The 16,450-nt window shown below is 32.9% G+C and overlaps 3 protein-coding genes across 4 annotated transcripts; 1 reads left to right on the forward strand and 2 right to left on the reverse strand.

Moving 5' to 3' along the window:
- Positions 1-2,511: 2,511 nt before the first annotated feature.
- On the forward strand, positions 2,512-4,921 carry LOC103482903 (cell division cycle 20.2, cofactor of APC complex-like). Its single transcript, XM_008439286.3, has 5 exons — positions 2,512-2,861; positions 3,096-3,368; positions 3,479-3,748; positions 3,847-4,428; positions 4,539-4,921. Exons 1-5 carry the CDS (start codon positions 2,754-2,756, stop codon positions 4,680-4,682), a joined length of 1,377 nt encoding a protein of 458 aa, XP_008437508.1. The 5' UTR covers positions 2,512-2,753; the 3' UTR covers positions 4,683-4,921.
- Positions 4,922-5,691: 770 nt separating this feature from the next.
- On the reverse strand, positions 5,692-9,454 carry LOC103482904 (short-chain dehydrogenase TIC 32, chloroplastic-like). Its single transcript, XM_008439287.3, has 8 exons — positions 9,227-9,454; positions 8,604-8,835; positions 8,317-8,396; positions 8,044-8,197; positions 7,681-7,759; positions 7,160-7,244; positions 6,849-6,895; positions 5,692-5,991 (listed from the first exon to the last, which is right to left on the reverse strand). The coding sequence occupies exons 1-8, from the start codon at positions 9,330-9,332 to the stop codon at positions 5,815-5,817; spliced, it is 960 nt and encodes a 319-aa protein (XP_008437509.1). The 5' UTR covers positions 9,333-9,454; the 3' UTR covers positions 5,692-5,814.
- Positions 9,455-9,944: 490 nt separating this feature from the next.
- Positions 9,945-15,628, reverse strand: LOC103482905 (short-chain dehydrogenase TIC 32, chloroplastic-like). 2 transcript variants are annotated; one of them, XM_008439288.3, is made up of 8 exons: positions 15,016-15,628; positions 13,648-13,879; positions 13,389-13,468; positions 12,653-12,806; positions 12,094-12,172; positions 11,613-11,697; positions 10,787-10,833; positions 9,945-10,413 (listed from the first exon to the last, which is right to left on the reverse strand). In XM_008439288.3, exons 1-8 carry the CDS (start codon positions 15,119-15,121, stop codon positions 10,255-10,257), a joined length of 942 nt encoding a protein of 313 aa, XP_008437510.1. In that variant the 5' UTR covers positions 15,122-15,628; the 3' UTR covers positions 9,945-10,254. The 2 variants fall into 2 exon arrangements, with proteins under 2 accessions (XP_008437510.1, XP_050945901.1); XM_051089944.1 differs by lacking the exon at positions 15,016-15,628 and adding an exon at positions 14,132-14,250.
- Between the last annotated feature and the right edge of the window lie 822 nt (positions 15,629-16,450).

Below are 16,450 nucleotides of genomic sequence, written 5' to 3' on the forward strand. Positions count from 1 at the left end.
AATAGCAACCAAACAGACTCACAGAGTTGACCGGAAACGTTTTAAATAGTTGAAACACCTATCTAAAATGGAAAAAACAAAAAAGAAGTAGACGAACTAAAGGGAAATAGAAGTACACAGCAGCAAAATTAGGTCAAAAGATTTCTGATCCTTTTGCGGAAACCTTTCACTATTTCACTGTTTTTGCAACTCAAACATTGATCTAAAATAATTAAACAAAATCGATCTCAGTTTCAAATGCCTGCACTACGTAAGCCACAAATGATCAACACACTTAAAACAATCGATTCAAACTTAAATACACACTAAGAAACCTATCCAGCTCGATCAAGTTAGATCAAAAATTAACGAGGACCAACAAACCAATTCCATATCTAGTTCTTGAAACACCGTACAGATCAAATAAAGTAAGTGTCAGTATAGGAACATTCCAACAAATTAAAAAATGGAGGCAAAAGTCCAGGAAGTTCAACATTGGAAGAAAAGAGATTAGTATACTTACTTGGAATAAATTTCAAAAGTACGTACAATCAACAAAATGATGGTATATATATATTATTAGTTAAAGACATGGATGAACTAACATTCCAAACAAGAACCAAGAAAGAAAAACAATCAATAAACTACAACAAATTAAAATCATAAACTCGATTGAGAGATCAAGAAGAAACACAGTAATACGTAGAGATTGAATTCAAGACTCATATTGATTGATAATCATCAGAAAACAAAAACAAAAAAAAAAAAAATCAAAGGATTGAAGAACCTTTTTCAATTTTCCGATGGAAAGCTGCTGAGGTTTAAGGGAGAGAATTAAGAAAGAAATGGAGCGTAATCGATTTCAGTTTTGAGATCTCTGCATGAAACTGAGCGAAGAGGGGAGTGATATTTGAAGGAGGGAGAAGTAATGATTAGAATTTTTACCGGACGTGTTGCACCTCACGTGACCTTGGCCTTCCCTTCCATTCCATGTTCGTGGTCCCCTATCCTACCTTCAACAAACACCGTTAAATTAATTAATTAAAATAAAATATTACAATTTATAACTATTTTCATAATTACAGATTTACCCCCAAACAGAATTCTTCCTTTTTATTTCAATCCTTTTAATTTTTTTTAGTTTAGTTTCATTTAATCTATTCTTTTCAATTCCAAATTTTAATTTATACACTTTGCTAATAAATTTTCTCAAAATTTGTTATAGTGATGAACTTTTCTTTACAGTAAATTAGTGAGACCTTAATTCAATTATATATCATCAATGGAAAGTGATAGTTAGTTAAAATAAAAAGTGTCATAAATAAAATCTGCAATTTAACATTTTTAAAATCATATACTAATTTAGTAAAAAGAGAATCATATAAACTCTTTTATTTTTTTAATTATCAATATATATATTAGGAAGTGAGAACAATGACAACTTCATTTCTTGTCTTTTTAAACATTCCTTACATAATAATTATAATATATATCCAATGATTTAAAATTGCTATTTCTAACCCTTTTTTTTCTCTTTGACTTCTCAAAACTAACCTTTGTTTTCAAAATTAGTTCTTTTTTTCAATTTTTTTTGGGAAGGTCTCACGTTGTGATGTTACGAAAATACCCCTATGGAAATAAATAAACGTTTATGTTCCTTTCCTATAAGTAGAACCATATGAAAAGGCAAATAAATGTTTTTAGAGGGAAGAGATCGAAACAAAGATTTGTAAGTAGGTTTCAAAGGGAAGGAATATTTGATGAAATTCACTTTATTAATTAGGACTCGTATTCAAACGAGAATGTTTTTAATAAAAGAAACGAGATTTAACTTTATGGAGTTCAAAATTTTCTTTAAGAAGTCGATAATTTTATAAAATGAATATTTTTGTAAACTTTTCCATTGTTTTTTTAGTAGTAAATGATCACCAAAGCCTTATGAAAAAAAAAAGAGGAATACAATTAAATTTAATTTTCTAAAAGAAACCATAAATATCTTTATATATTTTTCTTATAAGAAAATCGATCGGACATTCAAACACAAGAAAACAAAAATATAAAGTTTTAGAAATAATTTCTTTTTGAAAGGGCAACATGCATACCCAACAAAAATATCTTATACGTTATATTTTAAATTCGTTTAATTAAGCTTTAAGAGTAATTTATAAACTCTTTTTTATTAGTATCGTTAAATCGATGAATTAAATTAAACCTTTGATCTCTAGAGATAGATATTATGTCAATTCTAAACTAAGTTTATTTTCGCTTCAAACTCCTCTTATTAAGTATGATATTTCTTTTACTTTTCCCAAAAAATGGAATGAGCCATGACAACGGCTCTTTATAATTAATTATTGTTATTTCTTAAACAATACGAGCGGATTCGGTGACCATATTATATTGTCGATAACACCCCTTTCATACACACTGGCTAATAATAACATGAAAGGGTACTTTCGTCAGATTGTTTTAACGGTCGAAATCTAAAATGGTCTCTTTCGCCCTATATAAGTCCCACATCAAAAAACTCCTTAACTATCCGCAATTCAACTCTCTCTCTCTCTCGCTCGCTCTTGCTCTTGAATTTCCTCACCGTGCTCTAAGTTTGATTCTTTGGTTGTTGTTTGATTTCATATACAGTTTCACGAATTTCTTTTATTCAAGTTTTTGCATGCAGGGGTTTCTTTGTGCTGCAGCACCGCATTGATCTGTTCGTTCATCTTTTTTTTTTTTTACTGTTTCTTTTTTGTGCATTATTGTTTTGTTTTTGGGAAATGAACGTTATGGATGCAGGATCTTTGAGTAGTTCTTCTTCTAAATCCAATAGCACTCGCTTTCCCCTTCAAGAAAAGCAACTTCAGAAAAAGCATTCCAAAGAAAATGTAAGTGTTTCTTTGTTTGTATTCATTATTTACCTTAAGATGAGCAGTTTGTTTTATAGATTTTTGAAGAAATTGTTGGATTTTCTCTGTTTCCATATTGAATTTTAATTGGGTTTTCTTTAGCCGAATCAGTCTTGATTTTTTTTTTTCTATATGTTTTTATTTTTCTCGATCAAAGAATTCTCTCTGTTTCGATACTGAACTTGAAATGGTTAATTTTTTGTTCGATTACAGTTGGATAGGTTCATTCCGAATCGATCGGCTATGGATTTTGATTATGCGCATTATATGGTTACTGAGGGGATGAAAGGTAAGGAAAATCCTTCTGTCAGTTCGCCGTCTAAAGAAGCTTATCAGAAGCGATTGGCTGAGACACTGAACATGAATCGAACTCGAATCCTTGCGTTCAAGAACAAACCTCCTGCACCAGTTGAGTTGATACCTAAGGAGTTCTTCTCCTCTGTTTCTTATGATAAACCCGTCAAGGCCCGTCGTCATATCCCTCAGGTGAGTTGCAGTTCAAATGTTTGATAATTTTCCTCAATCATAAGATGGTAGATTTGTGTGAAGAAATCATCAGTTGGGTATTTTTTGATGTTTGAATTTTGTTATGATAGACCTCTGAAAAGACATTGGATGCTCCTGATCTTGTTGATGATTACTACTTGAACTTATTGGATTGGGGCAGCACCAATGTGCTTGCTATAGCTCTTGGGAACTCTGTCTATTTGTGGAATGGACAAGATGGCTCTACTTCAGAACTTGTAACGGTTGATGACGAAGTTGGTCCTGTAACAAGTGTGAATTGGGCACCTGATGGAAGACACATTGCTGTTGGGTTGAACAATTCTGAAGTACAGCTTTGGGATTCACTATCGAATAGACAGGTTTCTTTCTTAGACTTCCATTTCTAAAATGCATTTCTTATACACATTCACCAAAACGCTTATTGATCTGAATTCTGAATTGTTTTGGGCGATGGCAGCTAAGAACTTTGAGGGGTGGCCATAGGATGCGAGTGGGCTCACTGGCATGGAACAATCACATTCTCACAACTGGAGGAATGGATGGGAAGATCATTAACAATGATGTGAGAATTAGAGATCACATAGTGGAAACTTATAGAGGACATGATCAAGAGGTTTGTGGGCTTAAATGGTCATTATCTGGACAACAATTAGCAAGTGGAGGGAATGACAATGTCCTCCATATCTGGGACAAATCAACAGCATCTTCAAACTCAGCTACCCAATGGCTTCACAGGATTGAGGATCATACTTCTGCAGTCAAGGCTCTTGCATGGTGTCCATTCCAAGGCAACTTGCTCGCATCTGGTGGAGGCAGTGGAGATCGTTCCATTAAGTTTTGGAACACCCACACTGGAGCATGTTTGAATTCTGTTGATACTGGCTCTCAAGTGTGTGCTCTACTATGGAATAAAAATGACAGAGAACTGCTTAGCTCCCATGGGTTCGCTCAGAACCAGCTCACTCTTTGGAAATACCCTTCAATGGTGAAGATGGGAGAGCTCACTGGTCATACATCAAGAGTTCTCTTCATGGCTCAGGTAATTTCATTGCTCACAAATCAGGAAAGAGTATGTTCTGATGAATTTGAACAATAGTAATAGTTTAAATCAATAAACTAAGCTTTGTGTTGGTGTGATGTTCCATGCAGAGTCCAGATGGCTGCACTGTGGCTTCAGCAGCAGCAGATGAAACATTGAGATTGTGGCAGGTTTTTGGGGCTCCTGAAGTAGCTAAACCTACTCCAAAATCTTATAATACAGAGCCTTTTGCTCATATCAATCGTATTCGATAAATTTTGTGTGTGTATGTACATACTTCCTCAATACAAATCATACGGAGGAAAACCTTGAAATTATGTTGATAAAGAAAGATTTATGTTATACAACATCTTTGTTGTATTTGTTATATATTAACGAGTTTTTTTTTTTTTTTTTCTTTTTTTGCGGGGGCAGGCATAAGAGAAATGCCTTTGTATGTACTTTGCAAATAAAGTTTACCAGAAGAATAATAATAATGTGATGTTTAATTTAATTTTTGTTGCGTACTTCCTTAATTCTGTGTTATCAGATTTATATATATATAATATTTCAAAAAACAGAAAAATCGACAAAAATAAAATATTTGACAAAATATATTATTCTTCGTAGAAAAATAAAGAATTATAAATTTTGTCTATTTAGTGATTTGTCAATTTGTTTCTACTGTAAATAGTTTGTCAATTTTTTCTATTTGTAAAAGCTTTATATATTATATGTAGATAGTTTTTCAAAAAGAAAATATAGTAAAAAGAACTTTTTTTTAAGGAAGATTACTGAACTTTTAAATCTTCAAATGCTAAAAAGTTTAATATAGATTTGATTTTTTTAGTAGGGTCAATTGGAGAAAAAAAAACACTTTCTAAACTCATTCCAACTTAAAAGTTTTTTTCTTAAAAGTTTTTTTTCAAACAAAAGCTTAGTTTAACTAGTACCTATACGTATTCGAAGACAAAAAAAAAAAAGATTCATTCAAGGTTCAAATCTTATGCTCCCGATTTGTAAAAATGTTGCCATAATATTTTCCTTCATATTAAGTTCTTTCTACCAAACCATTCCCTACTTTAGTTTCTTCTAAAGCTCTCGTATCAATTAAAATTATTGTCCCCTCATTTATATTTGATTGGTCGTCACTTTCTTTTCTAACCAACGTGAACTTTGTTTGTACTTCTAACCAATAACATATTAACGACAGAGACCCTATGTTTATTCTCCTATAAGTTCCAAATTGATTCTTTCAATTACATCATCGTAATCATCCAAATGTTAAAGAAAACTTACACATTAATTAAACACAGGATGTAAACTGAAAATCTCAACAGTTGGAGATGTTTGATTTACAAATTTATTCAAATTCACAGATGAATGAGGAGTGCATTATAGAAGCTTTTAAGGAATTTGTAAAGCACTAGATACCAACTTCTGGGTGAAATCCCACAGTCTCTTTGCCAATTCACTATCATTGGCTTGTGAACTTGCTTTGGCAATGTTACTGTCAGCAAAATACTGGGCACTGATCCCATTGACTTGTGGATGCAATGCAACATAGCATGTCGTCGCTGCTCCCTGAAAACGGAACAATAATCACAATTATTTCTTCACTGTTCATATAAATCGATCGTGTTTTTGACTTTCTAATTTTAAAGGCGACTTTCTAATTTTAAAGGATAGAATGTCCACGACTAGGATCGTCTAATTGAAAAGTTCAAATGGGAAACATAATTGTTCCCATACCAAAGGCAGGAGCAACTAGGGAGGCTATCAAATTTGTTAAATGAATGAATTTGATAGAAACCGGGCTTCACTTATAAAAATGATTCAACTTCTATTCTTGTTCATGAATTTTTCATTAGAAAAACTATTTTTAATTTTTAATAAACTATTTAACAAAAATTTAACACAAACATCTTTTTGTTTATTTATTTATTTATTAATTTCTTTCTTGAATAAGAATTTTTATTATTATTTTACCAAATTATATAAAAGTAATTTAAGACTAATTATGAGATTTGTTAAAAAAGCAGGACAATGAGTCCCAAAACACAACCAAATGGTTTTACTGAAATATTTTCTATACAAAATTTAGCAACTATTAACACAGCCTTTAAGGTTTAGAAATTAAGACCAAATAATTACAAAAAAGTTATAGAACATAATAGGATTAAAATCACCAATATAGCATAGTTCAATAGTAATTAGCATGTGCTATTTTTTTTTCTTTTTTATCAATTTGGAGATTCAGATCTCTGCGTAGGATTTTACTAAAATAGGTTAGGGTTCTGGAAACCCGAAAATCTATCGGTCAAAAGTAGCAAAACCCTTAACATAAGCCTAAATTTTGTAATCAAGTTGATTTATTAAACATGCAGAAGTGAAAGGCCTACAAATTTGTGCATATAGCTTTTTCTGAAATAGACCATTACCTGTTGTACATTCTTCATGACATGTTTACCCAGAACGCCAAGAAAACCTGCACAAAATTCGGGACAAAGACAGAGAAAATAATTTTTATAAAGACATGTGATGTAGCAGTAAGACAACACTGAAACAATAAATTAAAAAAAAAAAAGGTAATACTGCAACAAAGCATATTGAGAAACAGGTAAAAAGACCTTGGAGATGTGAAAAACATGTTATTAGTGTCAAGGAGCACAGTATTGCAAGTTGAAATCCAGAGCTTTATGAAAATGATTAGATAACGATACCAAAAATAGTACAATAAAAGATTTAGTACCGTCGATGAGGCTATGATAACGAAATAGGTTAGTAGGAATGGCTCCAGGATGTAGTGAATTTGCAGTGATCTTCACCCCTTCTTCCTGTTTAAAAAAGCAAACGATTGCCTGGTAATAGTGTCTGTTTGCCCTAAAAGGATAGAAAAGGCAAAAAATGGTAGAAACAACACCAAAGCCTGGTTTCAATGAAAACTGAAAAGTGTTAAACTACTCGATATATAAAACCCTTAAGAGTGCTTAACACTTCCCTTGTTTGTAGAGTTGAAACAAGAGAGACCCAACAAGTGGATTATCGATAATCATTTGAAGGCAACAATGTGCAACGAGAACTTGAACCTAAGACATCCTAATTTAAGATTATGTTAAATTACTGCTCAACCCAAACTTCCAAATGTTTTAAAACGTTCTTTGTCAGCCGAAAGGAAACTATGTATTCTCTAAATGATAATAATACAATCCGTTACATTTTTTGATTGCCTAAATTTATAAAAAGAGAAAATTTAACAAACATGTCACGAACCTTCAGCTGTCTTGCAAGTTCGGAAGCATGCAAAATATTAGCAAGCTTTGATTGACCATACGCAGATAGACCATTATAGCTGTATAGAATGAATCAGTAGAGATTATATGGCTCAAATTTGATACAGTATTCGCCACAACCATAGCATAGCAACGACATTATGCAGGAATTTGATTCTAAATTTCCTCAATTTGAAGTTATAAGCCAAGAAATAACAAGGAAATAATCCTCATATTTAATGTTGTGGACATCCCTCAGACTCTTCACAAACCTCTAAGCAGAACAAATATGTTCTGAAGGAACCGTGAATTTAGCTTATGCTGGGAGAAAAAGAACTATAGCAAAGGGTGATAGAAAGAGGACCCTGATTGATCGTTGATTTTGTCAAATCGGATGCCTTCACGATACGAAAATTGGTGCCGTCGTGACGAGACATTGACAATCCTTCCTTCTCTTTCACTATCTTTTGCTGTCTTTTTCAATGTCTCCAACAATAGATTTGTCAAAAGAAAATGTCCTGCAAAAAGAACTATCACGAATTAGGGCACCATAGAACAAGAATGACTAGACCATCAATTTCCTACCATCCACTACAAAAGAGAGCAGCAATCAGTCCTCTATTGATGATGTACTTACCCACATGGTTTGTTGCAAACTGCAATTCTATCTTGTCCTTCGAGAGCAAGAAGGGTGAAGCCATGACTCCTGCATTATTACTGAACGAACAAAAAAAAAAGGATAACTACGAATGGCGAAAATGTTCAGCTTTCTCCTCTTTATGCTAATAGCATATACGTACATATAAAAGCACTTAGGCAAGGACAGCTTATACATGAAGATCATTGGCTAGATGAAGAAATAAGAAGATCCATATATTCAGATCGCAAAAGTAGCAGAGAAATTCATGCAGTTCGCCATCTTACACAAGAATATTCAGTGGAAGACCTGAGGACTTGAAATTTGATGTAAAATTCCGAACAGATGCCATTGAGCTCAGGTCCAACTCCATGGTGTCAACTTTGGCAGTTGGGTTTTCCTTGACAATGACTTTTTGAACCTCCCTACCAGTTGCTACATTTCTAACCGCCATTATTACATGTACTCCGCGCAGTGCAAGAACACGAGCAGTTTCAGTGCCAATGCCACTTGAAGCACCTGTGTTAATGCAGAAGACCTTATAATGAGAAAATCCAAGCTCCTCAAAAACTGAAACTTTAATTTTCATCAAACACCAAAGGCAACCAAAACCCTCAGGATTATGCTCATTGTCTACACATTAATTTACCTTTTTGATCAGTGAATATATAATTTGGACAATCAACAAAGCAAAACATTGTATAATACATAGCTGTGAAACATTTTGGCCATTTGGGCATATCATATTTTCAATCAATGACACGTGCAAATACAGGTTCTCCCATTTAAAAGGAATGAAATCCAGTAACCCCTTAACCTCTGATAAGTAACAGAAACAAAATTCATAAGAAATAGGGCGATTTCTTTAATCAATTCAACAATAGAGAAATGAAGTAAGGTGGAAAGTGACCTGTAACAATGGCTGTGAGGCCATTTCCATTGATTCCTTGTGTAACTTCTTCAGCCGTGGAAGAAGCTGAGAACCCAGATGGCCCCTTCCTGTTAACAAACCACATTCCTCTCTTTCTATCCGATCAATCGTCACGGCCACTCGCCAAGTGCAAATTGCTTCGTTTAAGGATTTTTTTGGAGGGGACAGAAATTTTAAGAATTAAATCACACGGAAGGTTTGAATTGTGGATATCAATGAAAATACAGGTGTGAATTTTTAAATATGGAAATATTATGAAATGTTGATTTGGATTGATATTTTTCAATTTAAATTAGTAGATAAATATTTTGTGATTTTTAATATTACATATACAAATATTATATTTACTCTAATAATTAAACTATCGATTTATCAACAAAGATGTAAATATTATCAAATTATTAACAAAATCCATCTTAAATTTATTTTATGATTACAATACTGGCTAATTCAAAAATCGAGGTTAGGGTCATAAAATTTGAATATGTGTAAACTTTTATAATACATTCTTCGACAGGAAAATAAGATATAAATATAAATATTTTGTTATATTTAAAAATAGAAAGTGATAAATTTTACCAGACTCGAAAAATTCACCTCAAAGTTAATGAATCATTTTTTTAAGAAAAATCATGTCTAAAACTTTTTGGCCACATGTCAAAATAAAAGATAAAATAGAGACAAGAAGAAAAAGACATACACGAGAAAACTCAATAAAGATATATTTAACATCGGTCTTAACACTACACAATACCTTACAAACACCAATCTAGAAATCACATTAATAGTAGGTCCAAATCTACTAAATAAGGTAAGGCTTTAAAGACATATACAATACAACTTAACACAATCTAGTGAGATAGAAATATCACATCAACAATCTACAAACAAAAGAGAGAGATTGGCCAATGAGCATAATTTAGCTGTAATTGACATATACTCTCTTTTAAAACTAGAGTTTTAAATCACCATATTGTATCAGAAAATAACTTTTAAAAAAAGTTGGATTATTTGAGTAAATTGGTGGTAAACTCCCAAAGTTTCTTAGCCAAGTCCATATCCTGGCCATGTTGGGTTGCCTTGTGTAGGTTACTATTCATAAAATATTCACCACTCACTCCCTTTACTTGTGGATGCAATGCCACATAGCAGGTCGTTGCTGCACCCTGCAAATTCAGACGTGTGTTAACAAATAAAAGCCTACAAGGAGAGAAATATGGAGAAATTTGGGAGAGAGAATATGATGGAGAACAGCATCAAAAATGAGAACAAGAAAAAAAACGTACATGTGGCACAAACCTATTTGCAGATCAAGATAGGGAATCGTGGAGGAATTATAAACTAATTAGATGGTTTAACAACAAACAACATACCCCAAACGTATTGATCGTTTCAATATTAGTAAAGCCATGCACGTAGTTGAAGTTTCATTTAAAAGTATTTTGAAGAAGTAAATTTTGTCTAAAGTCTTCATTAATGAGGATGATATCTCAGTTTTTGAAAACCACCGTAAAGTAGAGGCGACAGAATGAAGCTTACCTGTTGAACACTTTTAAACATGATTTTGCCAACGGTGTTTACTATACCTGCAAGGAAAACAAACGCTGTGTTGGATAGAAGCTATTTCCTAATGTAGAAGATAGTTATCGTAGAACATAAACATTGGATTAGTAAAATTCTAGGAAAATATTTTCGACAGTGATGTCTACTAAACTGATCAACTACTGCATTTAAAAGTCATGTAGAAAGAAATTGTCAACAAAAAAGATGGTAAAAAGAAGCAAGAAAATCACAAGAACTTAACAAAAGAATCCATCTGAGAACAAAAAAAAAATAAGGCAGAGGAAATATCAGCAGAAGTTCATCTATGCAGTAGTAAGAACATCAATGTGGTATGAGATATCAAGTTCAGTTCAATTAAGAACGAGAATGATTTCTTCAAAATTTTGCTGGTTTCTTCGCAATTTCTTTACTGTGATATTAAAAACTATACATTGTTTGATAACAATTTGATGCTTAGTTTTTAAAAATTAAGCTTAAAAACTTGTATCTTTCCTCTGTTACAGTGGTTTCAAATTCAAGCCAAAGTTTCAAAACTAGAACTTAGATAAGGGGAAAAGAATTCTAATATTTACTTAGATAAGGGGAAAAGCATGGTAAAGAATTTGTGAAAATTAAAAACAAATACAGTTTATGAAAACCAAATAGTTAGGAAGTACAATTCTTTAGTTTCATAAACCTCACTTGAATTTGTAGCTATTTTTAGGACGTGGAAAACAAAAAAGACAAAATGTGTCGTTAAGGTTAGTTTTCAAAAACAAAAATCCAAAATCAAATGACTATAAAACAAAACCTAAGCTATTACCATTGCCATAATTGAAGTGGCGGAAAAGATTTGTGGTGATTATCCCCGGGTGGAGTGAGTTTGCGGTTAAGTTTAATCCTTCTTCCTGTACAAGAAGAAACCACCAAAATTAAATGGTTTGCCACAACCATCCTCGGTAAACATAAGGAGAAAAATGAACGAAATTGTAAACTAAGTCAACAAAAATGAGCTCCTGATCTCAATGAATTAGCACATAAATACCTCCCTACAAGAAGAACATCTCTAGCAGACATGCCAGTAAATACAATCCCAATTTTATCGGATGTTCTCGAAGCCCGTAAGGACGTTAGGGTAGAGAAGTAATAACAGAATTTACCAAGTTTCGGACAGTTAAGAAAAGTTTTAAATTTTGAAGACACTGATTGAACTCAAATTTATCATCTTGTGTCATTCAAGATTTGTTATTTCTTGACTCTCATTTTTGGTTTTTTATTTTCATCAACTAGAGAAGTACTCAAACCTTGAAACGTCTGGTAAGTTCATTGGCATGCAGAATATTAGATAACTTTGACTGGCCATAAGCCTGCATTTTGTTATACCTACAATAAGAGAATTTGAACAACCATCAAACTTTACATGAACAAATGATCTTTTACCAAACTTAAGTTGATAGGCAAACATTTGATCTATTATCAAATTTCTTAATAGAGGGTAGATTGAATATATTATACACACAAGTTATCCTCGACAATATTTATAGACGGTAGATTGAATATATCACACACACACGTTATCCTCAACAATATTTATAGATGGTAGATTGGATGTGTCAAAATGAGTAGAAAGTAATAACAAGGCTTAATACCGAGAAAACAGAAAGAGGGCAGAAATACCCAAATTGAGTTATTACTTTAAGTTTCTAGTCTTCAGACAAGACAATGCAAGGATTGCAAGTCATCCTCCTTTAGGTAGGAGATAAACAAAGAACCGCAAAGCACTTAATTCCCAATTCTCAAGCAATGCTTCCAAACAACAAAAACTCATCCCATGCTTACTTTTGTATGGTTAAAAAAATTTACCTTGATTCATCATTAATTCCATCGAATCGGATGCCTTCAGGATATGTGTAACGATGAGCTTCGGAGGAGACATTTACAATTCTTCCTTCTTTCTTACTTTCAGCGGCAGTTTTCTTCATATTTTCCAAAAGTAGATTTGTCAAAAGGAAATGGCCTGCATGGACTCAAAGTATTAAACAGAAATAACGATCGGCAGAAAACCAATAAGTTAAGTTCCATATAGTTGGTGTACACCAAGGAACTATCCATCAATTCTATTTTCAGAAAAAAGGAAATGCGATTTTGGTTGAAGGGAGTCTCAGTTGCTATAAACACGAGAGAAAGATACAGAGCAAGACAAATAACAAGACATATCTTTTTACATGAAAATCACGTAAGCTCAGGCAGAGAAGAAGAAACAAATCCAGTATAATGAAAGTTGGTATAATAGTTTCTCCGGGTAGCAGCCAATATATTGATGCAATAAACAGAAGTTCCTAAAGCTAAGCAAGGCCTAATGCCTAATCTCCCCATGGCCACAACCTCCAGCCTCATGCCCAGTCATAACAGGTTTGGCTCGTCCATATTTAACAGAAGTGAAATCATGTGTCATCACGATGCAAGTAGTTTGTTTTCCATATCCATTAACAAAACTCTAGATGTGTCAATGGTCTTGAGTGTATCATGTACATCTTCCCGCAAGTTCACAGAGATTACAAGTTTTCCTTATGCAAGAAATTATCTAAACGTAACTTACCTACGTGGTTTGTCGCAAATTGCAGCTCTATATTATCTTTTGAAAGTCCAAAAGGGGTTGCCATTATTCCTGCATTGTTACTTCCACACCAAAGGAAGAAAAGAGATGAAAAAGAATCACTACCTTGTCCTACATCTTCATCAATTGGATAAGCTACATATCATGGCAAGTAAATCCACAACTAGCAGGAGAGATAAATAAGCAGTGAATCAATACAGATACAAACTAGTGAACACAATTAATGCCTTTCAATTCTTACACGAGGATGTTAAGTGGAAACCCAGACGACTGGTAATCTGAGGCAAATTTTCTTACAGACGCCATGGAGCTAAGATCCAACTCCATGGCATCAATTTTTGCAGAGGGATTCTCCTTCACGATGGTTTCTCTGACATTTCTACCAGCTTCTAAATTCCTAACGCCCATAATGACATGGACTCCACGTAATGCGAGAACACGCGCAGTTTCAGAGCCAATACCGCTTGATGCTCCTGTAACATCAGCAAGAATAAAAGACTAGTATTTTGGAAAGAGCAACTAGCAAAGTTTGGTTCCAAAGCAAAAACAAAATAAAATTTAGGAAACTGCAGAAATGTAGTTAAAGCATTAATCCTGTGTTGAGTAATGAACATCCAGCCAAGAGAACGCTCGCTTAAATAGCAAAACTAATCACCAATCATACTTAGAAAAACACGTAGACGAGGATTAAGAATGCAGATTAAATATATAAATAAGTCATCAACCTTTCATTTCCAAAGAAAGTAGAAACCAAACAACTATGCTCGTAAGTCATATCACCTAACAACCTTTCGGTTGGAATTTCTTTCCTCGACCTCTTTCTTACAGCAATAGAAATCTGAAGACAAAAGCCGTATCGATATTTTCTTTTGTTAAAGCATATTCTTTTAGTCCCCATAGTTTCCTTATCATAATGTGTCGTCTTCAGATGTTCTTTTGATTTAGTGTTTGTAGTTAAAAAGTGTGAAAGTCGTCTGTCTTTACTATTAGAACTCTCACCCACATGCTTATAGTAAAACAAGCAGAACTACTACCGTCCAAAATAAATTATTATAAAAATATATAAAAGTACCAAAACTTTCCTAAATGGGGAAGCAATTGGACTGAAAATAAAGACTAGATTACAAACATAGCTCTCGAACTTTCCCCTGTACTTAAAAAATAGCTCTAGAAATCCGCTAGTATGTAGACAAGAATTGAAACTGAACAACTTCACACCGTTTCAAGGACATCACCGCCATGCCATACACTTTAGTTCCATTTTCATGGATTTCCACCTCTTTTTACAAGAATACGAGTATTCACGAAAGTAGAGCAGAGGTACTTCCTATATAATTTTGCTACAAAAAGAAAAAATGAAATCCCATCTCTCAGTACTGCAAGTCGAATCACACACCAGATTTGTCCTAGAAACACTTGAAGAAGACAAGCGCAAGTCCCACGAGTTTCGAATACATAAGAATGATTTATGAGCATAAACTGAAACAAATTCAAGAAACTCAGATGTATAATTGAAGGGTGTACAGTAATTAAGGGAAATTAGAATGAGACCCAATTCACAACTCACATAAAACCACAAAATGAAGCAGTGCTTTAAGTAAATTAGGACCTGTAACAATGGCGGTAAGACCAGTGCCATCGATTCCATCAGTAACTTCCTCGGCAGTGGAAGAAGACGAAAATCCAGATGGCCCTTTTCTTCTGAATAACCACATTGCCTCGATTAAAGAGAGATGAAATCTGAAAACCCAATCGGGATTTATCCAAATCTGCAAATTCGCCTGAAACTTTATGCTTCTAATAACCAACCACCGCCGGGCAAATCACTGCGTTAATAAGAACCATGCATTCTGCCACCTCTTTCCGCGCATGACACTCGTGTCCAAATTCACGTTCTATTGTAACAAACTATCAAGAAATGTCAATTGCCAGCAATAATTGCTCAATTTAACGTTGAATTACTTAAAAAAACGCCATTGATATCGATATTAAGAACCCATTACTAACACACCCATATCGCGATTCAGCTGCTCGATTACCAGCTTGATTCATTCTTGTGGAAAGATTTAAGCAACTTTTAAAACGTCGGCCAAAATATGAGGGGTTAATTTTCCAAGATCATCTATTACGTAATAGTATTCAAATTGGTATCATTTTCTTTTATTTGTATAGTTTGTATGTTACATTAAAATATCGATATACTTCTCGATATCAAACTAGAAAACATATCAATAGAGATATTACTCTATACAATAAGATATGATGAATTTGTATTTAAACGAAGTATTTTAAATCTAAATTGTAATACATGACATTTTCCATTAGTTTGCAATCTAATGTATTACTCATTTATTGATTGTGTCCAAGTTGTGGAAGCTGACAAGGATGTGATGAATTTTGTTGGCCTCAATTAATGCTATTTTAGGTATTTTATCTAGTTTGTTTTCTTTAATGAACTAATTCTAGAAGAATCTCAAGTCTCCAAGTAATGTCCATTATAAATTGCCTATTTTGAAAGTAAACAGCTAACTGTATGACCAATGACTAATACGCTAAAAACATATAATTGCAATGATCGAAAACAAACACACAAACATTCAAATGATATAAGAAAATACTATTAGAAATAACACTATTTTATCTTTTACCATTCACACAATTTTAGAACATTTATTAAAATGATATTTTTCGTTCCTTTCGATCGTCGATTTGTTTTTATTTAATTTTCAAGCTAAATAAGTCAATTTATGATTTGAATATTGTAGTTGACATCGAAAAAAATATTTTTTATATTTTTTTTAAAAGTGTGCTAATCATAAAATGTGAAAATTAAATAGAATTGTTTAGGTAATTTTTCTTTTAAACTAGATTGCAAGTGTATTTAATTTTGAACCTACCTATATCTCCCAAATTTATATGGGTGGTAATTTACAAAAACGAAACTTGTTATATTACAAGTTGATTTTGATTTAAAATTCATATTCATGTTAGGTGCTAGCATTGATTTGGGATGGGTAATTTAGTCTATTACTTCTTTAAGCAAT

Source organism: Cucumis melo, chromosome 9 (assembly GCF_025177605.1).
Source record: "Cucumis melo cultivar AY chromosome 9, USDA_Cmelo_AY_1.0, whole genome shotgun sequence".
NCBI lineage: Eukaryota > Viridiplantae > Streptophyta > Magnoliopsida > Cucurbitales > Cucurbitaceae > Cucumis > Cucumis melo.

Bases quoted from the DNA above. Each gene is read 5' to 3' on its own strand.
- LOC103482903 (XM_008439286.3), top strand. From the start codon at position 2,754: ATGAACGTTATGGATGCAGGATCTTTGAGTAGTTCTTCTTCTAAATCC. The intron at 2,862-3,095 runs GTAAGTGTTTCT...GTTCGATTACAG, and splicing joins AAAAGCATTCCAAAGAAAAT to TTGGATAGGTTCATTCCGAA. The intron at 3,749-3,846 runs GTTTCTTTCTTA...GGGCGATGGCAG, and splicing joins ATTCACTATCGAATAGACAG to CTAAGAACTTTGAGGGGTGG.
- LOC103482904 (XM_008439287.3), bottom strand. From the start codon at position 9,332: ATGTGGTTTGTTAACAGGAAGGGGCCATCTGGGTTCTCAGCTTCTTCC. The intron at 6,896-7,159 runs GTACTAAATCTT...AATTTTGTGCAG, and splicing joins TTATCATAGCCTCATCGACG to GTTTTCTTGGCGTTCTGGGT. The intron at 5,992-6,848 runs GTAATGGTCTAT...TTCCGTTTTCAG, and splicing joins TCATGAAGAATGTACAACAG to GGAGCAGCGACGACATGCTA.
- LOC103482905 (XM_008439288.3), bottom strand. From the start codon at position 15,121: ATGTGGTTATTCAGAAGAAAAGGGCCATCTGGATTTTCGTCTTCTTCC. The intron at 12,173-12,652 runs GTAAATTTTTTT...CTCTTATTGTAG, and splicing joins GGAATTAATGATGAATCAAG to GTATAACAAAATGCAGGCTT. The intron at 10,414-10,786 runs GTAAGCTTCATT...CTGAATTTGCAG, and splicing joins TGTTTAAAAGTGTTCAACAG to GGTGCAGCAACGACCTGCTA.